Source organism: Megalobrama amblycephala, linkage group LG1, assembly GCF_018812025.1.
Source record: "Megalobrama amblycephala isolate DHTTF-2021 linkage group LG1, ASM1881202v1, whole genome shotgun sequence".
NCBI lineage: Eukaryota > Metazoa > Chordata > Actinopteri > Cypriniformes > Xenocyprididae > Megalobrama > Megalobrama amblycephala.
In genome coordinates, this window is record NC_063044.1 from 35,189,289 (window position 1) to 35,217,092 (window position 27,804).

Below are 27,804 nucleotides of genomic sequence, written 5' to 3' on the forward strand. Positions count from 1 at the left end.
GATGAAGAGAGGCGTGACATGGGCTCTTTTGGGCTCGTTGAAGACGAGACGTGCTGCAGCGTTCTGAATCATTTGTAGAGGCTTGATTGTGCATGATGGCAGTCCAAGCCAGAAGAGCATTGCAGTAATCAAGCCTAGAAATGACCAGGGCCTGGACCAGAAGTTGTGTTGCATGCTCTGTTAGGAAGGGCCTGATTTTCCTGATGTTGAAAGTGCAAATCTGCATGACCGAGCTGTCTTTGCAATGTGGTCTTTGAAGGTCAGTTGGTCATCAAGGATTACTCCAAGATTTCTGGCCGAATTTGATGAGGTAATTGAGGATGTGCCAAGCTGGATGCTGAAATCGTGATTTAGAGTCGGATTGGCAGGGAAGACGAGGATCTCAGATGATGTTCTTTCATTCTTTTTTTCAATTAAATTTTAGAACATTTTGATAAAACTGTAATCTTAAACATTAGACAGTCTGTGTAAATAACCTTGGCTATCAATTTCATGTTAATTAGAATAACTCACTGTAGGGCTTTTACCGTTATTTTTTCCACGGCAGAGGAAACAGAATCTGCATCAGAAGTGGCATTTAGATGCATGTATAAAACTGAATATGAATGTGCAGAACAAGCATGAAAAACACTGTTTAACAACTTTACAATAAAGATCTATAAAGCTTTTGTGGATTTTACAAATTATCTTTAATATACAATATTCTGAAAAAGTGACATTTCCCTTTTTGCAAAGTTCAAATGTTGATAAAATATATAACTTTAACTAAAGATACATTTTTGATTTGCAGTTGTCATGTTTAAACACTGGTTCTGCAGTTTTTTGACATTTCAAAATTGCATTGTTTTTGTAACCATCACATTAGTTTATGGTATACGTAACTTTCATGTTTAGTTTTTTTTTAAATCAGCTTACAACAGATTCCTTATTTGGTAACACCATTCAAAAGAGCATTCACTACAAATAACATTTTAAAGGTGCCCTCGAATGAAAAATTGAATTTACCTCGGCATAGTTAAATAACAAGAGTTCAGTACATGGAAATGACATACAGTGAGTCTCAAACTCCATTGTTTCCTCCTTCTTATATAAATCGAATTTGTTTAAAAGACCTCCGAAGAACAGGCGAATCTCAACATAACACCGACTGTTACATAACAGTCGGGATCATTAATATGTACGCCCCCAATATTTGCATATGCCAGCCCATGTTCAAGGCATTACACAAGGGCAGCCAGTATTAACGTCTGGATCTGTGCACAGCTGAATCATCAGACTAGGTAAGCAAGCAAGAACAATAGCGAAAAGTGGCAGATGGAGCAATAATAACTGACATGATCCATGATAACATGATATTTTTAGTGATATTTAGGGCCCGAGCATCGATGGTGTGAGGATCCTATTGGAATTGCTCAGCCAAAATTTTCTTCTTCTCCAAAATGAATCACATTTTTGAGGGCCTAAACGTTCTCAAAAACTCATGAAACTTTGCACACGCGTCAGAAGTGGTGAAAATTTACATCTGATATGGGTTTCAGAATTAGGTGTGGCAAAATGGCTCGATAGCGCCACCTACAAAATTTCAATTAAGCGCCCTTCATGCTACGTTTCACGTACAGTTATGAAATTCGGTAGACAGATCTAAAAGCCCAATACCTACAAAAAAGCCCCTGGGGTGCAAAGTTTGTAAACCCAACAGGAAGTGAGATATTTTGAATTTTCTCTACAAAATTTTGGCAGTTTTTGCCATTTCCACATGTTGTACTTTAACAAACTCCTCCTAGAGCTTTAATCAGATCAACATCATATTTGGTCAGTCTAATCTAAAGGCCTTTGAGATGTTAAATTGCGAAGATCTAGAGTTTTCCATGAAACAGGAAGTTGTTGTAACTCGGGCATACAATGTCTGATCTGCCCCAAACTTCACATGTTTTATTAGAGTCCTGACCTGAAGACATCTTCATAACAATATTCAGTTACAGTCATAGCGCCACCTGGGGGCAACAGGAAATGACATGTTTTACACTGTGATTAACTCCTCCTAGAGATTTAATCAGATCAATGTCATTTTTTGTCAGTCTAATCTAAACGCCTTTGTGACGTTAAATTGCAAAGATCTTGAGTTTTCGTTGAAGGGCGTGTCCGTGGCGGCATGACAAAGTTTGTTGTTCCGCCATGAAAAAGGAAGCCGTTGTAACTCAGGACATACAATGTCTGATCTGCTCCAAACTTCACATGTGTGATAAGAGTCCTGGCCTGAACATATCTATATGCCAATATTCAGTTAGTCATAGTGCCACCTGCTGGCAACAGGAAATGGCATGCTTTACACTGTAATTCCCTCCCAGAACCACATTTCAATATGCCACAAAGTACCAAACATACTAGAAACACGTTAAATCATGCAACACTTGGCTAAGTGCTAATGTATGCGATTAACGCCATGAAACAGGAAGTTGTTGTAACTCAGGCATATAATGTCCGATCTGCTCCAAAATTCACGTGTTTGATAACAGTCCGGGTCTGAATATATCTATATCGCAATATTTGGTTATGGTCAAAGCGCTACCTGTTGGCAGCAGGAAGTGTGGCAATTCGAAATGACTTAATGACTTAAAAAAAAGGCATAATTCTCCTGTATTCATTCGCTTACATGCATGTCGACCACTGTTCTCTGTTTTCCTAAGGCCAACGGGTGGCGGTGAGCCCGGGTGCGAGGGCCCTTTCATTGCTGCTTGCAGCTTTAATTGTAAATTGTCTTTTTAAATGTGTTTAAAGTTACCTTCGGTTATTACTGTATTCACGGAGACAAGAGCCGTCGCTATTTTCATTAATAAAACACTTGCAGTCTGTATAATTCATAAACACAACTTCATTCTTTATAAATCTCTCCAACAGTGTAGCATTAGCCGTTAGCCACGGAGCACAGCCTCAAATTCATTCAGAATCAATGTAAACAATATAACAGTATACAATACTCACATAATCCGATGCATGCATGCCGCATGCATGACGAACACTTTGTAAAGATCCATTTTGAGGGTTATATTAGCTGTGTAAACTTTGTTTATGCACTGATCAAGGCAAGCGCAAGCTCCGTGGGCGGGGGAGCACGAGAATTAAAGGGGCCGCAGCATAAAATCGGCTCATATTTAATGATTCCCCAAAATGGGCAGTTAAAAAAATTAATTTAAAAAAATCTATGGGGTATTTTGAGCTGAAATTCACAGACACACTTAGACTTATATTACATCTTTTGAAAACAAGTTCTAGGGCACCTTTAAACAAGGCACCAACAGATATACTGCTTGGGCCCCCAAACAGTGACTGTTTCACTGAGTCTTAGTGCCTCCAAATAAACATCCAAGCCAAAACACTGACTTGACCTTAGGGGATTGATGTTTTGAGTGACTTCTCGGAGTCGGACTTCTGTTAAAGGTGCCATTTCAGCCTTAGGTCAGTAGACAAAAATAAAATTATGGGCCCAGTGTGTTTCATACACTCTGCAGGACTGAGTAGACTGCCTTGCTGCTGGCTGTCGATAAGGCTGGAAAAGTCTTGAAAGATTAGCCTGCACAAAATCTGTTCTGGAGGTTGATGGCTGAGGGAAATTAATGGAATTTCAAAACTGATGAGATTCATTTGTTCTCACTGCCAGATGAGAGGAAATAGACCTTATTTGGCCTGTGTTCCCCTCACATGTATTATGTTCAGTCGTTGCTGCAGTGTCAGCAGGGTTTGAGTGTCTGGGTGTTTGGTTATTCAGTAACAGCTGAACAGCATCCCGGATAAGTCGGGCAACTTGCAGATTTGTGTCACTTGTGCTAAAAAGAAAAAAAAAAAGAAAAGAGAAAAAAGATGTGACATTACATTAGTAAATCAGATTACATTAACCTACATGAGATATAAAGATTTTTAATAAATGTAATAAAAAAGATTATTGTGATTAGATGAACAGTAATTGACAATAGACTATGCATGTACAAAAACAGATGCCACAGAAACACAATTTCACATAAATCTCTTCATGTGCTCAAGTTATTAATAGTTTCTAGTTTCTGTAATCAGTTGGCTAGCTATTGTCCAAACGCTAAAAGTACCATCTGTTGCCGACAAGATCATACTGTGCAAAAAAAGAATAGCAACCAGCAATTCATGGAAAAAAGTAACAAATGGAAATTGAATAATTAATCTGGAAATGTGCAGCCAAAGTGGTAATTTATTTATGTAGATACTTACTTCAAACTGGCTGCCATTTTTAAGCAATTAGATAAACCTAAAGGATGAGAAAGTGGGAGCCACAATTATCATGTGCTTTGCCTGTGAAATTCGACTATATCTAATATTCATATTGACTCATGAGTTGAGTATGGCAGATTAAGTTACATAAAGTTAGCCAGCAAATTGAGTGAACATAATTTGTGAAATATAACCCGCCAAATTGCATAGGGATTTGACATCATTATACCTGTCAGTTATGGTTCAACTTTAATATAATATAAATATAACTTAAATATATATAAATATAATATAACGTGATGTATTTTGAACTCAAAGAGATGCAGTTTCCCAATACTAACCCGCAGCAGAAGAACATACCTCAAAAAGGCACCAGGACATCAGTCTGAGATCGGAAGTGGGCGGAGTAGAAAGACCAGGAAAAAGCCCTTCTTCAACTTGGACAGATGATGACAGACAACTGGCCAAAACGCACTTAGTGTTTTGTTTCCAAATTAAGGATGATAATGGACAGTTTTCTTAATGAGTGTTTGGACAAAAATAGTCTGGGAATTAATTGCATATTTATGGAGATTTTTTTTTTATCTAATTTGTCATGTACCTGCTTTGCAATATTTTTTGGTCAATTTATTTTCTTTGGTATGATTTCGTAAAAGCAAAGCACAGCTAATATAATGGCTTTGCTACTTAAGGGGAAAACTTAATTTTATTAAAATTACATAAATCACTTTTGTGTTTTGTTTTTGGGTTTGATGGATCTGAATTTGCTTGATTTCATGCAACCCAGTATAGAACTGTGTAATGTGTATTATGTACTATGAAAAAAAGCTCATTCTGAAATGCTTAAGAAAAAACAACAACAAAAACATTTTATTTCATTTTTATGAGCATTTGAAAAAAAAAAAATTACACAAAAATGATCAACTTTACTAGATGTAGTTAGTTATTGCACCATCACAGTATTTGAAAAGAAACGTGAGGAGAGTGTGTATACAAATGCACCGCCGGCCTATCAGTGGTAAACTTCAGTGGCTGCTGGCAATTGTATAGTGAATTCCCACGACAAGTCGGTAGCCATATTTTTGGACCTTCTGGCCCGCCATACAACACACTTAAAAACCTTCACCTTGTGCACCTACAAACAAATGCTTTAATTACTATACATAAACATTCCTAATATTTCCAAAAAGTTCAATATTAGTAGAACTAACGTTAAGTTGTCCTAAAAACAATTTTAATGAAAGCTTTACTTCCACATCACGTTCACTACTGTTTATTTAAATATAAACACACTAAAAACAGCGTAATGTCAACTCTACTTACTAATCTGTTTAGTGAAGTTTTTGACTTTAACGGGGCTTCGATTCTTCTCAGCCTGTGTGAATGCTGTATGCATCTCGGGCGTGAAAACTGCCATATTTTTGAAATCGTCCCGATTGGTCTGTAGCACTGCGTTAAAAAGTTTAAGTCTTTTCACCAAAGACACCTTGCACTCACTGAAATGATGAATTTACCCAAAAATTGTATTATCATCCTTGATTTCTAATTTCGCTTTCGCTTGCATTCTCCTTATCTCCTTCTCCTCTAATGGTTAATTGAATCCTACTGCTGATAGGTTGTTTGCAAACACGTGAGTCTGATAACACGCAAAACACACGTGGAGAAAAAACACCCTCCACGTGAATTTCCTGCATGCAACCTATCAGCAATACGATTGAATTAACTGTTACAGAAAAAAAAAAAAATTAAAATGTAATACATTAACAAAAGTATATACTATGCTGCTTCAAAAAGGTATTGATAATTTACAAATTAACAGTAAAATGCTTTGTATATATTGTATAAATATATTTAATTTTGTTGAAAAAACAAATATTTTAAAAAACTAATTTTTTAATTTCATATATTTAAAAAAATAAGAGGTCAACACCTTTCAATAAATCCCTGTATTTTTTTTTTTTTTTTTTTACTAAAGTCTACCATAAATCTGTCATAAGTTATGACATAGCAAAAATTTACAACAACAAAATCATAATAAATTACAAATAACACTAATTTACCTTCATTGTCAGACACTTATTTTCACATGTTCAATCAAATGCTGTCTACAATCTGAAGTCCTGCCCCTCCAACACTATGAACATACTGTGTACCTAAGGCTACAATCAGTCATTTGTTCACACATTCACTACTTTCAACATGGTGAATCGCACAAAGTGCACTATTGAAAAATAAAAAAAAAATGATTCAGACATTTTATCCTTTCCATTTACACCAATCAAGACCGTTTCTGCATAAGTGTCATGTAAACTGCCACAGCACAATAAAGAGCAGTACTCTGGACCAGATTAACAACAGCACATTGATCATATCCAACGACCATGACTCGCTCAGAACACAAACTGTAGCTAACAGACCCATTTAAACTCAGCACAGAATGCAGTATTTTAAAATGATATAAATGGCATTACCAGAATAAATAATAGAGATTAGAAGGAAATTAAAGTTTTAACAAATTCAACAGCTCTAAATGAACTGTGGTGTAAAACACTATTGCCTATTTTCATAAAAAGGTCCAAAGCTGTTCAGTATGTTCCACCCTGTCTTCCTGTTTCAATTTAAATACGTCAACACATTGAATAAAACTGCTTCATTTTTACTTTCTTGCCTTAACACTTCTTACCTCATTACTGATTTAAAATATCAATTTCTACAACAAAATGCATATCAAGCACGTTTAATGCCATTTTGACATTTAAAATCCCTATATAAAATCCTTATAATACTATTAATATTCAAATTTTATCAAAATTTACCACTTCACACTGCAAAAACTCAAAATCTTGCCAAGTATATTTTTCTAATTTCTAGTCAAAATATCTCATCACACTTAATATAAGACAAAATCACCTAAAGAGCAAGATTTAAAGGTGCCCTAGAACTTTTTTTCAAAAGATGTAATATAAGTCTAAGGTGTCTCCTGAATCTGTCTGTGTTTCAGCTCAAAATACCCCATAGATTTTTTTTAATTCATTTTTTTAACTGCCTATTTTGGGGCATCATTAAATATGAGCCGATTTATGCTGTGCGGCCCCTTTAATTCCCGTGCTCTCCGCGGAGCTCGCTCTTGCCTTGAACAGCATAAACAAAGTTCACACAGCTAAAATAACTCTCAAAATGGATCTTTACAAAGTGTTCGGTCATGCATGCGTCGGATTATGTGAGTATTGTATACTGTTATATTGTTTACATTTGATTCTGAATGAATTTGAGGCTGTGATCCGTGGCTAACGGCTAATGCTACACTGTTGGAGAGATTTATATAGAATGAAGTTGTGTTTATGAATTATACAGACTGCAAGTGTTTAAAAATGAAAATAGCGACAGCTCTTGCTCTCCGTGAATACAGTAAGAAACAATGGTAACTTTAACCTCATTTAACAGTACATTAGCAACATGCTAACGAAACATTTAGAAAGACAAGTTTACAAATATCACTAAAAATATCATGATATCATGGATCATGTCAGTTATTATTGCTCCATCTGCCATTTTTCGCTGTTGTTCTTGCTTGCTTACCTAGTCTGATGATTCAGCTGTGCACAGATCCAGACGTTAATACTGGCTGCCCTTGTGTAATGCCTTGAACATGAGCTGGCATATGCAAATATTGGGGGCGTACACCCCTACTGTTACGTAACAGTCGGTGCTATGTTGAGATTCGCCTGTTCTTCAGAGGTCTTTTAAACTAATGAGATTTATATAAGAAGGAGGAAACAATGGAGTTTGAAACTCACTGTATGTCATTTCCATGTACTGAACTCTTGTTATTCAGCTATGCCAAGATAAATTCAATTTTTCATTCGAGGGCACCTTTAAGTGAGATAAAGGAGCTTGTTTTTAGACAGTGCATCTTGAATATCTTGTTAATGTGAAACTGTCTTGAAAACATCTTGTTTTGAGTCATATCTCAGATGAAACAAGCTTTTTTGACATGTCATAAGGTTTTTAAGCTGCTGTGTTATTTGTAAAAGATGCATCATCTTGTTTCAAGAAATAGATTTAACTTGAATTGAGACAACAAATCTGCTTTATTGAAAACTGCAGGTCAACACGCCCAACTCACAACAACTCACAATGCACAGTACAGTGTGGCTATTTTTCCATCAAACCATGTCCATGTGATATGTAAAAAAGACAGGCAAAAGCTGGAATTATGTTTCCTTCTCTGTTCTGTCACACTCTGTTATTCCAAAAGTAATAAGTAAAAAAAATGCTGTAATCAATTACAGTGTTTGTCAGTGCTTAAAAAAATAAATACCCACACTCAATACAGACTCAAGAATGATGTTTGATGATGTCTGTGAGATCGTACTTCAGTGGAATGTACTTGCTATTATTGAAGTTTACACAGTAGTATGGTATAAAATCAACAAGCTTTTCAACATCCATGAAAATATTGGCTTGAGCTAGGTCAGGAACTTCTAGGAACTGCAGTTCTCACCCACTGTGGATCCCACAAAAACCTCATAGAGGGCCATTTGTGGGTCCAGTGTTATCACCCTTTTGGGACCCATAAGGGGCCCCACAAATGGCCCCACATTGGCCCCATTTATTAGAACCCATATGTGACCCATGTGGGCCCCTATAATGAACACACAAATGAGCCCCACTTAGAGCCCACTATGGACCCATCATGTGCCCCTATGGGCTAACACACATGGGGCCTGTGTGGAGCCGATGGACAAAATTATATGGGCCCCACTTGGGTTGCCCATGCAGGGCCCAAGTGACAGCCCATCAGAAACCCACATGGGGCCCACATGGACATGTTGGCTGGGATGTTTTTAACCATTTCCTTGACTTGGTGACTTTGGAAGATGGGACAGCTGACAGCATTGTTGCTGACATCAAGAGTGTACTAAAGAAGAGAGAGCTCCCAGTAGATCGGCTGTATGGACTCGGGTCAGATGGTGCAGCAGTGATGACTGGTATGGACTTCTCCCCTGCAATTAACATCCAGTGATGCTGCCACCCTCCTCCGCTGCAACCGTGATTTCCTTGACAGACCTCCTCTGAGGTGAATTCCCCTTAGATCGGAGGTTGGCAACCCACAGCTCTAGAGCCGTATGCGGAGTAACTGTAAAGCTGCTTTAAAACAATCAGTATTGTAAAAAGCGCTATTTAAAGGATCAGTCCACTTTTAAATAAACTTTTCCTGATAATTTACTCACAATTCTGTATGTCCTACACCTTCCCTATTCTACTTACGGAACGAACGTGGCACCAGTTTCGTTTTTTCCGTAAGTGGAATAGGAAAGGCTTAGGACATTCAGTGTAAGTGTTTTGAAGAATGCGGAAACCGGAAGTACGTTCAAGAGCAATATTTTGTTTTTATAAAGCATAAACGGTTGTATTTTTTTTGAAAATGACTGATTGTTTCACTAGATAAGACCCTTATTCCTCATCTGGTATCATTTAAAGCCCTTTGAAGCTGCACTGAAACTGGAATTTGGACCTTCAACCTGATGGTAGCCATTGAAATCCACTGTAAGGAGAATAATCCTGGAATGTATTCCTCAAAACCTTAATTTATTTTCGACTGATGAAAGAAAGACATGAACATCTTGGATGACATAGGGGTGAGTAAATTATCAGGAAAAGTTTATTTAAAAAGTGGACTAATCCTTTAAATAATCCTTAAAAAAACATTATCAGTGGTAAAAGGAAAGATTGTCAAAGCCTTTAAAGCAGGCAAAGTTATTTATTAAGTTACATGTTTCAATATACAGACAGTAGAATGGAACAACATACTGTATAGAAAAACTGTAACAAATAATGCACTACTCTAAAGAAGAGACCATAAAAGTCTTGTAGTATGAGGGTTACGCACCGGTGTGTGGGAGTAACAGGGTTAAAGTCTTTCTCCCAGATCAACAGTAACCTTTCCCTGAGTAACACATTGTTAAAAACGAGTGGAACACAAACACAAAAAACAACTGACAGGACACCGAAAGATAAGGCAAATTGGTGGAGATAAAGGGTGGGAGAATACATTAAACATACATTGAGAAGAATCTGTTAAACAATAGCACCTATACTGTACATTAGGAACATGTACTTTATATTACTTTAATATAAAGTGCAGCACAATTCAGTTCAGTTTATAGCTGTCAGATAAGACCAAACATGACATACTTACATGTTAGCAATACTAACAATAAATAGTAGGTAGTGCAAAGTACATCGATGCATTCCAAACGGGATATATCACCGTCTGAAGGGCACTTCAGAGTAAAAACAATCATGGCTGCCGTATTGAAGGGTCATTCCAAACCGTACAAGTCGTACAAGTGCTCAAAACTGGCCACTTTAAAGGGCCCTTCGGAATGTCGGATTTCGAAGGGTACAACTGATGGACACTTCGGGCCCCCATGAGCCTTTGCTCAGGGAAGTTGTTTGTCGTCACAGAATGGGTACAGGAAGTTAGGAGTTCGATTTTACCTATAAATTTATGTATAGTATTTTTCTATACTACTGTAATATTTCTACAAGCTGGATTGGGTACATTATTATGGTCAAAACGACATTGTACTTAAAGGGTTAATTCACCCAAAAATGAAAATTCTGTCATTTATTACTCTCCCTCATGCCGTTCCACACCCGTAAGACATTCTTTCATCTTCAGAACACAAATTAAGATATTTTTGATGAAATCCAATGGCTCCATGAGGCCTGCATAGCCAGCAATGACATTTCTTCTCTCAAGATCCATAAAGGTACTAAAAACACATCTAAATCAGTTCATGTGAGTACAGTGTTTCAATATTAATATTATAAAGCCACGAGAATATTTTTGGTGTGCCAAAAAAACAAAATAACGACTTATATAGTGATGACCGATTTCAAAACACTGCTTCAGGAAGCTTCAGAGCATTATGAATCAGTGTGTCAAATCAGCGGTTTGGAGCAGCAAAGTCATGTGATTTCAGCAGTTTGGCGGTTTGACACAAGATCTGAATCATGATTAGACATGCTGATTCATAATGCTCCGCTATTAGGGCATAGGAATGAGCTCTTCCGGATGGAATGCAGGGCATGTGTCCTGTGAAGCAAATGGTACAGACATATGTATATGTCATAAAACACCCAACTCAAAGGGATAGTTCACCCAAAAATGAAAATTCTGTTATCATTTACATTGCCCGCCATGCACAGTTGTACTAAAGCAACCAGGGTGGCGGTGGCAAACAAAGGGTAAAATGAGAATAGGAAATAGTGCAAAAACCAACAGTAGTATTACATACAGTGTACTTTTAAATACACTACTCTGCATATGAACCAAAACTGAGAACTTTTACAGATCCACCCAATAAAAACACCCCCCCCCCAATCTTTATCAAGATATGCTTACCATACGCCATGAAAAGTTCACTGCACCAATGCACCAATCCACCAAATGATACATGAACACATTTATTTACATTAGTAATGCTGACAACAACTCAAGATGGAAAATTGCTAAATTATTAATTTCGTAAATATCTTAAGTAATTTCCTTGGCACTTTTTCTGTTGGCTTCTTGTGTTTTTAAATGACTATTTTGTTTTCTTTGTATTTTCTTCTCCATGTTCTGTAAAGCTGTACAACAATGTGCATTGAAAAAGGTAATGTAATATAAAATGCTTTGGATTAAAGCATCTGCCGTATAAATGTAAAATTGTTTGCACTCTCTGACAGAACTTATTAGTAAGTAATTATTGACAAAGGTAAAAGCCACAGCTCACATTATGGTACTGTAAAACAAGTCAATGTGAACGTTATCAGTGCATAAATCCATAAATCTAGGGCATTCTTTTACATGACAAGTTGTAAATCAGGTTAATAATTATATTTAATGTTTTTATATGTGTCATTAAATTTATTTAGGTTAACAGGTTTTGTTCATTTATTCAGTTGTAAACCTGTTGATGCAGGATGTTGTTGCATGTGGAGGAAAAATAACATTTAAAGGTTTGTAAAGCAATAAATGTTAAAATGCGCACTCTTTTAATAGTATAGCCACAAGTCTTCAACATTATATATGTGAATGTCACTTATTAATTTGTCTGTGTAAATTGATATCCAACGTTTCCTTTTTTTTTTTGTCATAAAGCTGGTAAACCTGGTAACTGTTGTAATATAAGCACATGGACACCAGAGAGTGGAGTGACCATCTATATCAAAGGTCAGAAATATATCAGAGATCAGAATAATCACTGATTATTGGGGTTTATTGCCCAAAACTATGTGGCCACGTGGAAAACCAGAGGCAAAGAGACCCAAAGCCTGTAAAACAGACTCTCCTGCATTAATTTATAGACAAACTGTTCTATAAATGAACATGCATCCCAGGACATTATTATAACTATCTTGCAAACTGTTGATTGTATGATATCTGTTTTATGCATATATTTAATGATAAGAACCAATGGTTAACGTAAACCAACCTATACCAAGTTTGGTGTCTACGAGATTGTATTTTGAAGATTTAAATAATTGTGTATATGATGTATGTTACAGTAGACTGGAGACAGACACAGATGTAATGGGTAACAGTTGTTTTATTAGACCACAGTTGAGCAGGGTGAGACACACAGGTAAGTGAACTGGTTGTAGATTGGCTTGAGCAGGTAATACGAGGTATATTTACTGTCCTTTTCTTTGCAGGAAGATACACGCTGGAGCTTGGAGATCGCTGGAGAACTTGGGAGCTGACAGGAACACACTCACGGAGCAGACAAGGCACACGAAGGGAAGAGACACGCTGGAGACAGGTGAGTATGCGAGGAGGAGTCCTTGAGGTAAGCATAACATTGAGGGTATGCGAACGAGACCGGACGTGGAGTGCTGAGTGCGTGAGTGCTTTATGGTGCTGTTGATGAGTTGAGTGATGAGGTGCAGGTGGCGGTGATCAGTACTCTGGAGAAGGTGCGTGCTGTGATTGGGTGACGTTGGAACCTGACGTGTCTGTGACAGTACCCCCCCTCCACGGCCCGCTCCAGAGGGCCGAGGACCCCGACGCCGTGGTGGTCGTCCTCTTCCCCGCGGTGCCGGTCTCTCAGGGTGACTGTCGTGGAATGTCTGGAGTAAACTGGGGTCTAAGATGTTGTTCTTTGGGACCCAGGAGCGTTCTTCGGGGCCGTATTTTTTCCCAATCCACCAGGTATTCAAGCTGACCACCACGACGCTGGGAGTCCAAGATTTCCCAAACCTCGTACGCAGCTCCGTCCTCCAGGATGAGTGGAAGGGGGGGTTCGGCGGGAGCCACGTCAGGTCCTGTGGGAAGAACAGAGGGGTGGTGAGCTTTGAGGAGTGACACATGGAAAGTGGGGTGTATACGATACCCTGGTGGAAGACGGAGTTGATAGGTGACTGGGTTGACCTGCTTGATGATGGGGAATGGGCCAATGAACCTGGGACTCAGCTTTCTGCAGGGCAGACGCAGTCTGATGTCACGGGTGGATAGCCAAACCATCTGACCAGGCTGGAAGACTGGGGTGTCGGAACGTCAGAGGTCAGCTACCATCCTGCGTCTGCGCAGGGCTCGTTGCAGTTGATGGTGTGCTGAGTCCCAGACCCTCTCGCTCTCTCTGAACCAGTAATCCACTGCTGGAACGTTGGAGGGTTCCCCATCCCAGGGGAACAGTGGGGGTTGGTAACCGAGTACGCACTGGAACGGTGTAAGCCCTGTAGTTGACTGTCGGAGAGAGTTTTGGGCGTACTCGGCCCAACCCAGGAACTGGTTCCAAGAGTCCTGGTGGTCATGACAGAAGCTACGGAGGAAGCGGCCAATCTCCTGTACCTTCCTCTCCGTCTGCCCGTTCGACTGGGGGTGGTATCCGGAAGTCAGGCTGACGGCCACACCTAGGAGGGAGTAGAAGGACTTCCATACTCTGGATATGAACTGAGGCCCTCGGTCGGAGACAATATCCTCTGGGATTCCGAAGTTTCTGAAGACTTGGTTGAAGACTATTTCGGCGGTCTCCATAGCAGTGGGTAATCCAGGAAGTGGAATTAAACGGCATGACTTTGAGAAACGGTCTACAACAACTAGGATGGTGGTATATCCGTCTGAGACAGGGAGATCAGTAATGAAATCCACTCCTAGGTGTGACCATGGGCGATCTGGAACGGGCAGCGGAAGGAGTTTCCCAGCTGGCAGATGCGAGGAGACTTGGAGATGGCACACTCCCTACAGCCCTGCACGTACCTTCTGACATCTGCAGCCATCCCTGGCCACCAGAAGCGTTCTTTCAGCAACGAGAGGGTCTCATTGGCCCCCGGGTGACCAGTGCCAAGTGACGTGTGAGCTGAGTGAATGGTGGGAGTGTGTCGTGTCCGTGGAAGGTAGAGCAAGCCGGGTGGACAGCCTGGCGGAGTGTTCGTGGAGGCATTGGAGGAGGGAATGGTCTCTTCTGACCAGGTTATGGGACTCACGATGAGGGAGCTAGGGATGATGGGTTCTGGTTCCTCTGTCTTTTCCTGCGGAGCATGTAGGCGGGAGAGAGCGTCCGCTTTCACATTTTTCGTACCAGGACGGAAGGAGATCGTGTAGTTAAAGCGGGAGAAGAACATGGCCCAGCGAGCTTGTCTAGGGTTCAATCTCTTTGCAGAACGAAGGTACTCAAGGTTTTTATGGTCCGTTAGTACCAGGAACGCATGTTTGGCTCCCTCCAGCCAATGCCTCCACTCTTCCAAGGCAAGCTTGACCACCAGAAGTTCCCTGTCACCGATGGAGTAGTTGACTTCCGCCGGGCTGAGCTTGCGGGAGAAGAAGGCGCATGGATGGAGTCTACTTGGCGTCCCCTGCTGCTGCGACAACACCGCTCCCACTCCAGTTGTTGACGCGTCCACTTCAATGATGAATTGTTTTTCTGGGTCAGGATGTACGAGTAAGGGAGCGGTGGTGAAGGCTTCTTTGAGCTGGTTAAAGGCGTTGGTGGCTGCCGGGGTCCAGGACAGAGACTTGGGCTTATTGCGGAGTAAGCTGGTGAGTGGATGGGCGATGGAGCTGTAACCTTTGATGAAACGTCTGTAGAAATTGGAGAAACCGAGGAAACGCTGGAGTTCTTTTATGGTGGTGGTTTCTGGCCAGTTGGTAATGGATTCCACCTTCCTCTCGTCCATCCGGATGCCACTGTGGTCGATGTTATACCCCAGGAACGAGACGGAAGGTTGATGGAAAGTGCATTTATCTGCCTTGAGGAACAGGTGGTACTGGCAAAGACGGGTGAGGACCTCCGCAACGTGTTGGCGATGTTCGGCCTGGCTCTGGGAGTATATGAGTATGTCGTCAATATAGACCAGGACAAAGCGGTGGAGAAACTCCCGGAGCACCTCATGAATGAAGTCCTGGAATACGGAGGGGGCGTTGACCAGTCCATACGGCATGACCAAGTATTCGTAGTGGCCAGTAGGAGTGATGAAGGTGGTCTTCCACTCGTCCCCCTCATGTATCCGGATGAGGTTGTACGCGCTGCGGAGGTCCAGCTTCGTGAACACAGTGGCACCACGGAGATGTTCCAGGGCCACTGGGACGAGAGGAAGGGGATAGCGGAACTTGACGGTTATTTTGTTGAGTGCACGGTAGTCAATACATGGCTGCAAGCCTCCGTCCTTTTTGGCCACAAAGAAGAAACTGGAAGCAGCAGGGGAAGTAGACGGCCTGATGTAACCTTGGGCGAGGGCTTCCTTGATGTAATCCTCCATGGCCTTCTCCTCCGGGATGGAAAGAGGGTAGATCTTACCCTTTGGCACTGGTTCACCCGGAAGCAGGTCGATGGCACAATCCCATGGCCGGTGTGGAGGCAGCTTGGAAGCCCGCTGTGGGCAAAATACATCGCTGAAGGGGGCGTAACACTTGGGGATTTCGACGGAGCGTTGTTCAACTGGACTTTCGATGGACGTGGCGCAGAGAGAGAGGTCAGGTGATGGAGATGGTGGAACAGGCAGATCCGTCAGACAGTAAGTGAAGCAAGTGTCGCCCCACTTCAGGATTTCGCCCGTTTTCCAAGAGATGGTGGGATTATGCTGCTCCAACCAGAGGCGCCCCAGAACCACGTCAGCGGTGGAGTCCTCCAGAACCAGCAGATGAGCTTCCTCTTGGTGAAGTAAGCCGACTTGAATGGTCACTGGTCCAGCCACGGTGCGGACGCGCTTACAGCTCAGGAGCCGGCCGGTTATGGAGCAGATCTTGTAGATGGTCGGAGTCGGAGTGGTCTTGATATGTAGTTGGCGACAGATGGCACCTGAGACGAAGTTGCCGGCGGACCCCGAGTCGATGAGCGCGACCACTGTAAGGGAGACATTGGCGGCAGTAAGATTGACGACAGTAGTGAGTGGTTTCATTTTGCGAGTAGCAGGAATAATGGCACTCACCAGGGGTCGCGGCGGTTGCGTGGGGCATGCGGCAATCACATGCCCCGGTTCACCACAGTAGAGACAGAGACGAAGGGTGAGGCGGCGGCGGCGTTCTTCAGAGGCCAGACAAGAGCTTTCTAATTCCATGGATTCTTGTGCTGGTTCTGGAGTGCTGACGGGTTCGGATCGGCAGAGTAGCACGTTGGAGAGGGACTGGTCCTGGTGCTCTTGGAGGCACGCCTGCATGCGAGTGGCGCAGCGGATGGAGAGCTGGATGAACTTTTCTAGGCCGATGGTGTCCTCGCATGCAGCGAGTTGCAGCCGCACCCGAGGTTCTAATCCTTGACGATAGTTCGTTATCAGGGCTTGTTCATTCCATCCGCTGAGTGCCGCAAGCGTTCTGAATTGCAAAGCATAATCGTAAATGGACATTGATCCTTGTCTTAAATAGAGTTTCTCACCAGCTGAAGAGTCTGTGATCGGTTTCCCGAACACTTCCCGGAAGTGGGAAATAAACGCAGAGTAGGATTGGGTTACAGTGCCCCGCTGGGACCAGATGGAATCGGCCCACTTCAATGCTTTGCCGCTGAGCTGAGAGATGATGAACGCTATCTTGGAAGTGTCATTCGGGTACAGGTGCGGCTGCATCTCCAGGACCAGTGTGCATTGCAGCAGGAACCCGCTGCAATCCTCCGCCGATCCTGAGTAGGGCGCCGGTTTGGCCATGGGACTGCCGTACGGCTGCAGTGAAGGAGGAGTGTTGACATCAGCTGTGGTGTTCGCTGGTGCAGGTGAAGGGAGAGTAACTGGAGAGGGTGGCAGTGGATGGATGGTTAAAGTGCGCCGGAGCGCATCCACCAAATCCTGAAAGGGGTCGGGCTGGCTCATACTGGGTCTGCGGTGTTGGTCCGGTCTTCTGTTACAATAGACTGGAGACAGACACAGATGTAATGGGTAACAGTTGTTTTATTAGACCACAGTTGAGCAGGGTGAGACACACAGGTAAGTGAACTGGTTGTAGATTGGCTTGAGCAGGTAATACGAGGTATATTTACTGTCCTTTTCTTTGCAGGAAGATACACGCTGGAGCTTGGAGATCGCTGGAGAACTTGGGAGCTGACAGGAACACACTCACGGAGCAGACAAGGCACACAAAGGGAAGAGACACGCTGGAGACAGGTGAGTATGCGAGGAGGAGTCCTTGAGGTAAGCATAACATTGAGGGTATGCGAACGAGACCGGACGTGGAGTGCTGAGTGCGTGAGTGCTTTATGTTGCTGTTGATGAGTTGAGTGATGAGGTGCAGGTGGCGGTGATCAGTACTCTGGAGAATGTGCGCGCTGTGATTGGGTGACGTTGGAACCTGACGTGTCTGTGACAATGTATTGACACCTGAGCAACATATCAGTATTAAAATGTTTAATAGTTTCTTCAAAACAACTGCTAGAAACACCCTGCTAGAAATGCAAGGGCTCATAAAATTCCCACAGAGGAATTTTGCTGCTCGGAAATCCTTCCCATCTCATTGGTTAGGTCAACCCTCAGGGGTGTGACTTTTCTTCCGGACCTTAAGAACCAGCACACAATGCTCCTCCCACTCTCTCTTGCTTCTTCGACGGACTGAAGAGAACCCCTGCTGGGCGGCCTCTTCAGGCCAAGACCTATGGGCCTGGGCATGGACCTGGGCCTGCCCTGCACCCCAGCCATGTGCTTAAAGGGGTGGTTCATTGCGATTTCACTTTTTTAACTTTAGTTAGTGTGTAATGTTGCTGCTTGAGCATAAACAGTATCTGCAAAGTTACAGCGCTGAAAGTTCAATGCAAACGGAGATATTGTCTTTTAAAGTTATGGCACTTTAATGCCTACAAAAACGACCGGTTTGGACTACAACGAGCTTCTTCCCGGGTTGGTGACATCATAAACCCTGCAAAACACGCCCCCGGGAACACACAACAAATTGGCCGAGGCCATGTCGCTCAGCATAATGTTAGAGGAAGAGTTGTGTACACCGGACGTGATGTGACGCGTCAAAAGATAATAGAACTCATTATAATAATAATCAGTGATATTTTCTACACTGGATGCGGCGCTGAAGACAGATTCCAGAATCTACACGAGTTCAATGCTGGGTTTGCACAAAAGGCTTTTACTGAAAGAAGCAGTTCCTACTTTAAAATCAGAAGCTGCTGTTTATTGGGTTCAAACTGTAAGTATGTTTTATTGTTTGTACATGTCTTTTAAACTTATAGTACTGTTGCTATTTTGGTTGCATCAATTCTGGACGTAAACAAAGACCAACACGTTTTCATATGACATTGGAAAAGGTAAAATATATGAAAAATACAGCTTTTTTTTTTTTTTTTTTTTTTTTAAATGAAGCATTAAGACATGTTAAACTGTGCCCCCAAAACATAATCAAGCCTAGAAAAAAACACTGAACCACCCCTTTAACTAGGAGAGAAAAAGACTCTTTCCCACTAAGATTCAAACTAACCATGCAAGTTTGTCATTGGTTCTTCATTCAACACAGAAGACATCAATTGCAACTTCAGCACCATTGGACTGAATTCTCAGGACTTCCTACAGCAACGGTGTATCCAGACGCTCTTCAGAAAGGCTGAGGCCTAATGCAAGTATCATATGATATACTAAATTGCTGCTAGTTAGTTAAAGTTGTGAACCTCCTTTGTTAACAAAGGAGCTTTGTAATGAATAGTAATGATTCTTTCCGGGTTTTTGAATTGTGCACAATACATATTTGGTTCTAACTCTCTGTCTGCAATAGATTGTCTCTTAAATGATCAGATTTTATTACCAGCTTTAAGCACTGTAAACACTAAGAAATAATTATTTTGGCATGAAAAATACCATTCCCTTAGAATGAATTAATAATCAATACTGAGTGTTCACATGATGAACTGATTTATTGATTGTAATTTTAATATAGCTACATCAAGTTAATCATATTAACTGATTCAAATATTCATAATTAATAATCATAATGAGTTATGAATAATTATTAGTATTTCCTCTTTGAGCTGATTCGCTACATTCTGTTGTGATCAACACAGTGCCACAAATGTTGTGAATAGAGATAAACTTCTACTGAACCTGGAACATCCCACTAATTATGATTAACAATTAACTTGAATTACTTTTATTATCTTGAGCAATATAAACAAGTACAAAAGACAGGACATCAGGACACTATAAAGTAAATCAGGACACTATAAAGGAACATGAGAGGCTGTGAGGATGACAGAGCAAGAGCTGGAAACAAACATCAGTGAAGAATGAAGGCTTTAGTATGTATACTGCTGCTGTTGGAAACCTTTGTGTTTGTCGTCCAGCAGCAGGTAGATGGAGGACTCAATGAGAATGAGATCAGTCAACAGATCAGCTCTGAGGATGGAAGACAGAATCCACCTCAAACAGACACTTTGAGAGCTGAAGCTTCAACTGACAGCCAACAATACTGTGATCTGGGCATCCCTGACATCCATGCAGCACTGAGAGAACTGACCGCCACAGTTACAGAGCAGAAATCAAACATCAGAGCTTTAGAGACACAACTGAGGGAACAACAGACGTTTATCCTGAAAGAGCTGAACAAGAAAAATGAAGGTACTTCACCAAAACATTCACTCTTTTATCAATGATCCTCTGAGTAAAACACCAATGCAATACATTGTATAGTGTAAATGTTAGTGTAATGTTGAGTGTATACTGTGTAAATTGTGTTTTCTATTACAATAATCAGTGTAAATGTCATTTAACAGAATCTTTATTCCTTCACAGAAATTTCAAATCTTACTCTGAGTCAAGTGGAGGAGTTGAGAAAGGAAAATAGAGGTGAAAGTGTGCTTGAATGATGTTAAATTCAGTGTATACATTCTCAGTGTAATACAGTAATATATCACAATATTGCTTATGGTTTTCAATAACAGACAGAGAAATAGCTTTTTCAGCTGCACTGATGGAATCTGGCGGTGGATTTATTGGTCCTTTTACCACTCACATTACACTAATCTACAGGAACGTCTTCACAAACATAGGGAACGCCTACAACCCAATTACAGGTAATTATCAATGAAATGGAGTCATAAACTCAGTTTATAGTAATGAAAACCTTCTGCTCCATTCAGACCTCTCTGCAGTTGTGTAATGTGTATAAGAGAATTAAATGATCTGCCGTCTTTCAAAACTATTACAGTGTGTTGCAATAATACAGGAAACAGATTATTCTTTTCTGTATCTCTTGTTATGTGATTTAGGTATTTTCACAGCCCCACTGAAAGGAGCGTACATGTTCAGAATCTCTGTATATGGTCGTGATGGAACTACATCAACCGCAGTCATTTTTAAGAATGGAGACTTTGTGGTTGTAGCACATGATATTAAGGCTAGGGATCCGGCAAACTCCTCAAATGGAGCTGTGTTGATCCTGGAGGTTGGAGATGTTGTCTATGTGAAACTGTGGTCTGGCACGAGGATATATGATAACCTCAATAACCACAACACTTTCAGTGGTTATCTACTGTTTCCCTTAAGATAACAGGAGATTTGAAGAATGTGATTTCAATAATTCTGAACCTTCAGCGTATGATTTAAGATAAAAATCATGAAGAATCATTAACATATGAACCTAAATTAAGTACTAATGTGTTTGAATTTTCAATAGATTACCGAATAAAAGTCAGTAAAATACATTATATTTATAAGTTCTGATCTGTCTATAAATGTAAGTTTGTATAAAGAGTTTCAGCACTGAGACAGACAGGACCCATGAATATCACATGACTTAAAAGTGTTTTGTTAAAGTAGTAAGTCTAAAAATTGTTTATTAATACCTTTTTTAAGTGTATCTTGTTACTGATCATTCATTTGTATCTCTTCATCCTACACAAGTAAATAAGTGCATAAAGAGACATTGTGTCATTTTCTTTTCCTCATATTTTCATGGATACAGTGGTGATCAGAATTATTGGAACCCTTGGTAAATATGATCAAAGATGACAATAAAAATAATTATGCATTGTTTATCCTTTTGATCTTTAATTCATAAAATTTGCAAAAATCTAACCTTTCATTGAAGGAAAAGAATTGAAAGTGGGGGGAAAATCACATTATGAAATGAATGTTTTTCTCCAAAACATAATGGCCACAATTATTGGCACCCTTTTGTTAAATACTTTTTGCAACCTCCTTTTGCCAAGATAACAGCTCTGAGTCTTCACCTATAATGCCTGATGAGTTTGGAGAACACCTGAGGAGAGATCAGAGACAATTCCTTCATACAGAATCTCTCCAGATCCTTCAGATTCCCAGCTCCATGTTGGTGCTTCTTCTCTTCACTCCACTCCACTCATTTTCTTTAGGGTTCAGGTCAGGGGACTGGAATGGCCATGGCAGAAGCTTCATTTTGTGCTCAGTGACACATTTTTGTGTTGATTTTGATGTTTGTTTTGGATTATTGTCTTGATGGAAGATCCAACCATGGCTAATTATTGGATTTCTAGCAGAAACGGTCAGGTTTTGATTTTTTATCTGTTGGTATTTGATAGAATCCATGATACCATGTATCTGAACAAGATGTCCAGGACCTCCAGCAGAAAAATAGGCCCACAACATTAAAGATCCAGCAGTATATTTAACCGTGGGCAATGGGGTATGTTTTATCCATGTGTGCACCAAACCCATCTGGTGGGTTTGCTGCCAAAAAGCTCTTCTTTTAGTTTCATCTGACCATAGAAGCTGGTCCCGTTTGAAGTTCCAGTCGTGTCTGACAACTGAATATGCTGGAGATTGTTTCTGGATGAGAGCAGAGGATTTTTCTTGAAACCCTCCCGAACAACTTGTAGGGATGTAGGTGCTGTTTGATCATTTTTTTAGGGTTTCTGAGACTCAAGACTCAACTAATCTCTGCAATTCTCCAACTGTGATCCTTGGAGAGTCTTTGTCCACTCAAACTCTCCTCCTCACTTCACATTAGGACGATTTAGACACACGTCCTCTTCCAGGCAGATTTGTAACATCTTTAGTTGATTGGAACTTCTTAATTATTACCCTGATGGTGGAAATGGGGATTTTCAATGCTTTAGCTGTTTTCTTACAGCCACTTTCTATTTTGTGAAGCTCAACAATCTTTTGCTGCACATCAGAAATATATTCTTTGGTTTTACTCATTGTGATGAATGATTAAGGGAATTTGGCCTTTGTGTTTCCTCATGTTTGTACTCCTGTGGAACAAGAAGTCATGGCTGGACAATTTCATGTTCATGATCACCCCGGTGAGCTAAAAAAATGTAAATATGAATGGGAATATACCTCAGATATATTTTACTCATAAAAAATTCTAGGGGTGCCAATAATTGTGGCCAACGTATTTTGGAGAAAAACATTTATTTCATAATGTGATTTTCCTCCACTTTCAATTCTTTTCCTTCAATGAAAGGTTAGATTTTTGCTAATTTTATGAATTAAAGATCAAAAGGATAAACAATGCAGATTTATTTTTAGAGTCATCTTTGATCATATTTATGAAGGGGGCTAATAATTCTGACCACAACTGTATATCCATCTATCATAAAGCAACTGATGCAAATTCAGAACTTTTTGTTTCTAAATCAAACTTTATTCTGTTTCTTCATTAAAATGACATATGTCTAGAAAAGTAGTAAAAAAACTAAAAGTAAAAAAAACCAGTTAAAAACATGAATACTGAAATAAACAGACATAAACACCATCAAATCCCCTCAGTCTGTTGACAGCAATGAAATGAGCTTTAAGCGTCAATTTACAGCAGATCTGAAGACATCAGCATAATAAATGAGGTGAAAACAGGAACTATTGACATGAAATAAAGAGTGTGAGATAATCTGCTGATGATCTGAATGTCTTGTTGAATGATTGTTGATAGTCTGAGGATCATCAATATTAACAGAGAAACTGCTGAAAACACTCTTTATTTCATGTCAATAGTTCCTGTTTTCACCTCATTTATTATGTTGATGTCTTCAGATCTGCTGTAAATTGACACTTAAAGCTCATTTCATTGCTGTCAACAGAATAATGTTCGATTTAAAAGTTCTGAATTAGCATCAGTTGTTTTATTAAAGACGGATATAAATCCTTAATCCAATTAGTTTATGGGTGAAATACAAAAAGGGGTTAATATAGCAAAAAAAAACAAAAAAACAAAACTTGTAAGTACTTAACACAAAAAACATTTGATGACATTCAAACACTGTATTTAATGACCACAGTGCAGCCCAAAATACTCTGTCATTTTAAATCTTTATACTTTTATAGCGTATATTTATACACTATCCTTCAAGACACTAAGTTTTTAATCATATAAAATTTAACTACATGTAGTATGATAGCTTATTTTATTAAGTACAGGTAAAAAAAGTAACTTGTTTCATTTTTACATAAATATATCTGTTACACTAAATGATAATGGGACATTAAAACTTTCACAAAAGTAATTTGAAACATTAAAATAGACACTTGCATTTAATGGGTTTTCTATGTAAAATCGCTTTTGTACATTTAATTTGATGCAGATACTAAAATTTGATTTCTGGTCTTTAACCCAATAAAAACAAACACAGTAACTGATATTTTTGATTTGGACTGATCATCTCCTCCAACCAATCTGTAGTTCAGTCAGTGAAGCTCCACCCACTACAGGTCACTACCAGTGAAGCTCCTCCCACAGCAGTCACATCATCAGTTAAGATCCTCCCACAGCAGTCAATTCACCAGTGAAGCCCCGCCCACATCAGTCACATCATCAATGTAGCCTCGCCCACTCATCAATAAATGCTGGAATATTCCCATCAGACGAGCACTGAAGCATCAGGAAGAGTTTAAATCTGCCAAGAACATGAGTGATCCAGAACCCTGCAGAATGAAACACACTGAAGATACTGAAGAACAAAGAGGTTGGTGTTTATTCTTCATTCATTCATAATGCTGAACAACATTCATGTTAGAAAGATTCAAGCACTTCTGCACATTTAGAGAAACAGTTAAAGTTATTTATTTGTATTATGTATAATGTATTATTTCAATATCTGGTTCACAGTTTGCAAAAGTGTTTCCAGAATTTAGGTAATTTCAATACAGTTTACAACATTGTTATTTTTTAGGAATAAACTGTAAACACCAAAATGTATGAAGTAAATGAACTTTCCAGAATGGCTGACAGGGTTGTGAGTGTAACTTGAGCAAAATCTCTTCTTACAGTAACTTTGGTAACAGGGTTGATGAATGCAGTCATTCATTTGTGTAAAAACTGAGACAATGGATTGAGATTATTTTCTTGTCCTCCCATCATGCTGTAGAAAAGAGCCCAGATGATGTCACTTCCTGGGCGTCACAGTTTTAAGACATCCTCTGGTTTTGAAAGGAGAAAAATCTTGTCAGAAGTAACAGGGTTGAGTGAATCATGTAGGACACTGATAATAACACATTTAAAGATGCAGTCAGTCTAGACTTTGAGCATGGGAACTTTCTACAGACACGTCCACGGTCGAGATAAGACATGATATTTTTTTAAAAACATAAATAACAAATAATAATCACTCCAAAATTTGAAAATATACAATCTATTCCACTTTACTGCAAACTTCACTTGATCTTGTGTTTCTGGTGTCCCACATTCACATGTGTATGAAAGGAAGTCAGTGGAAGGAGAAGTCTGCTGTGAACGGCCCTTAATAATTACACAGTTTTTAGGAAAATAAATTAAATATCAACCTAAAAGTTGATGTCAAAATATGGCTGTTAATATCACATTAGATCATTTTGTCATTGATCAAATATATTACTCAAAATATTTCAGAGCAATGTCTTCTTTATTTTCTTAATATTATTTATAAATTATTAAGAATTATTTAAGGGAAGGTGGCAGAGCAGCTATTTGGGAAATTCTGTAGCCAGAAGATGTCCATTCAGTGCTGATTGTCTTAATTCAGTAAATCTTGATGTAAAAACATTTGAAATTGGAGTCAGATTAAACTAGCAGCTAAAGTAAAATTGAGACTAAATTCTAAAATTAAGTGAACTTCACAGGAGCGCTGAAAAGATGTACACACATTATACCTTCACCCAGACCACTGGATTCTGTCGTTGGAAATGCTTCAAAATGATCGTAATGTTTTGTTCCAGTGGTCTGTCACAACGTCTCAATTTTATGACCTTTAACTTCATATTTCTCTCTTTATTTTGATTTACTGACAATGAAATGACTTTTTTTCTTTCATTTCAGAGCTGATGGAAGTGAAGGAGGAGAGTGAAGAACTGAGTGAAGTGGAGGAACATCATGACAAACCTGAAGAAAAACCTTTGAGTCGCTCAAAGACTAAAAAGACATTTTTAAAGAAAAGAAGAGCCAAGAAATCTCCAACCTGCACTCAGTGTGGAAAGAGTTTCTCAACCAAACAAAGTCTTGATGTTCACATAAGAGTTCATACAGGAGAGAAGCCGTTCACATGTGATCAGTGTGGGAAGAGCTTCACACAAAGAGGAAATCTTAAGAGTCATATGAAAGTTCACACTGGAGAGAGACTGTTCACATGTGATCAATGTGACAAAACATTTCTTAGGTCATCAGCGCTGAAGAGACACCTGAGAGTACATACAAAGGAGAAGCCACATTCATGTTCTGTGTGTGGAAAGAGTTTTTCACTGCTGTCATATTTAAATGAACATGAGAAAACACACACTGGTGTGAGAGAGTACATGTGCTTTGAGTGTGAGAAGACTTTTACTAAAGCAAACCATTTAAAAGTGCACCAGAGAATTCACACCTTAGAAAAACCTTTCAAGTGTTCACACTGTGACAAGAGATTCAGTGTGTCATCACATCTGAAAACACATGAGAGGATCCACACTGGAGAAAAACCTTACAAGTGTTCACACTGTGACAAGAGATACAGTCAGTCAACAGATCTGAAAACACACGAGAGGATCCACACTGGAGAAAAACCTTACAAGTGTTCACACTGTGACAACAGATTCAGTCGGTCATCATATCTGAAAACACATGAGAGGATCCACACTGGAGAAAAACCTTACAAGTGTTCACACTGTGACAAGAGATTCAGTCAGTTAACAAATCTGAAAATACATGAGAGGATCCACACTGGAGAAAAACCTTACAAGTGTTCACAGTGTGACAAGAGATTCACTGATTCATCACATCTGAAAACACATGAGAGGATCCACAGCAGAGAGAAGCCGCACACGTGTGATCAGTGTGGAAAGAGTTTCTATTTTAAAAGTCACCTGAAGATGCACATGAAGATCCATGCAGTGGAGAAACCACATCACCACAGTCTGAAATGAAGTAGTTCATTTTTATGTGCTAAACAAAAAAAATCTCTTCTGTGTAAGTTAGCCACAGCCAAATCTCTCCTCTCCAGCTATAGTTGGCACCATGGGCAACTAGTTTTATTTATTTATATTTTTTTTGCAGTTACAAAACATATTTTTGTACCTGCATCAGCAAATTATTCACAAAAATTTTAAGCAAACAAGCTTAACCCTTTAACGACCCAGGGGTCCGCTAGTGGGTCTGATAAGAGTGTTATAAGGTTAAACAAGTTGTTTTTTTAAATGAGGAGTATGCCATCTAACTAATCTTTTATTATGCTCGCGGTGCGTCGGTTAAATGAATTGCAATATTAATTTAATAATAAAAGTAGCATAATAATAACAATAATCCGCTATACGCCACTGTGAAGGGATAAACGGTGTTCAGGCAGCAAATGTCCCATTGGTGACATGATGTCTGGTAATAGTATAGAAAATTTTTTATTGCGCACGTGTCGAACTTGGTGATCCACGTGCATCCGTGGTTTAGTATACTTTGAAAGATGCACAGACACGACTGCACGCGAGACACGTCCAGTTGCGGAAAGTGAAGTATACCCGGGGCTTGATGGTGCGCTGTCTTTCCGCGCTCAAGGGCAAAGAATTATCTTTGAAAGGCTTGCACACTCAACTGTGCGCGAGATGGAGCAGAATGGGAAATGACATATACCCGGGCCTTAACCACTTCAAATTGTAGTGGACTGGAGCTGACGGCTCACTTTGGGAAAAATACCCCCCCAGTGTCCTCCATGTTATTATGTCTTGACATGTAGTTTAACT

The 27,804-nt window shown here is 39.9% G+C and overlaps 2 protein-coding genes across 2 annotated transcripts in view; both read left to right on the forward strand.

The window, feature by feature from the left end:
• Window positions 1-27,804, forward strand: part of LOC125245430 — a 1,350,402-nt gene that overhangs the window by 83,957 nt on the left and 1,238,641 nt on the right. The window contains 2 exon segments of the mRNA XM_048156021.1: window positions 12,196-12,205; window positions 26,068-26,897. Coding sequence (XP_048011978.1) covers window positions 12,196-12,205; window positions 26,068-26,897 — 840 coding nt within the window.
• LOC125245796 lies at window positions 19,840-21,537 on the forward strand. Its single transcript, XM_048156564.1, has 4 exons — window positions 19,840-20,265; window positions 20,440-20,493; window positions 20,589-20,720; window positions 20,916-21,537. Exons 1-4 carry the CDS (start codon window positions 19,935-19,937, stop codon window positions 21,194-21,196), a joined length of 798 nt encoding a protein of 265 aa, XP_048012521.1. The 5' UTR covers window positions 19,840-19,934; the 3' UTR covers window positions 21,197-21,537.

Coding starts and splice junctions, on each gene's coding strand:
- LOC125245796 (XM_048156564.1), top strand. CDS start 19,935: ATGAAGGCTTTAGTATGTATACTGCTGCTGTTGGAAACCTTTGTGTTT. Junction 20,266..20,439: donor GCTGAACAAGAAAAATGAAG/GTACTTCACCAA, acceptor ATTCCTTCACAG/AAATTTCAAATCTTACTCTG. Junction 20,494..20,588: donor GTTGAGAAAGGAAAATAGAG/GTGAAAGTGTGC, acceptor TTTCAATAACAG/ACAGAGAAATAGCTTTTTCA.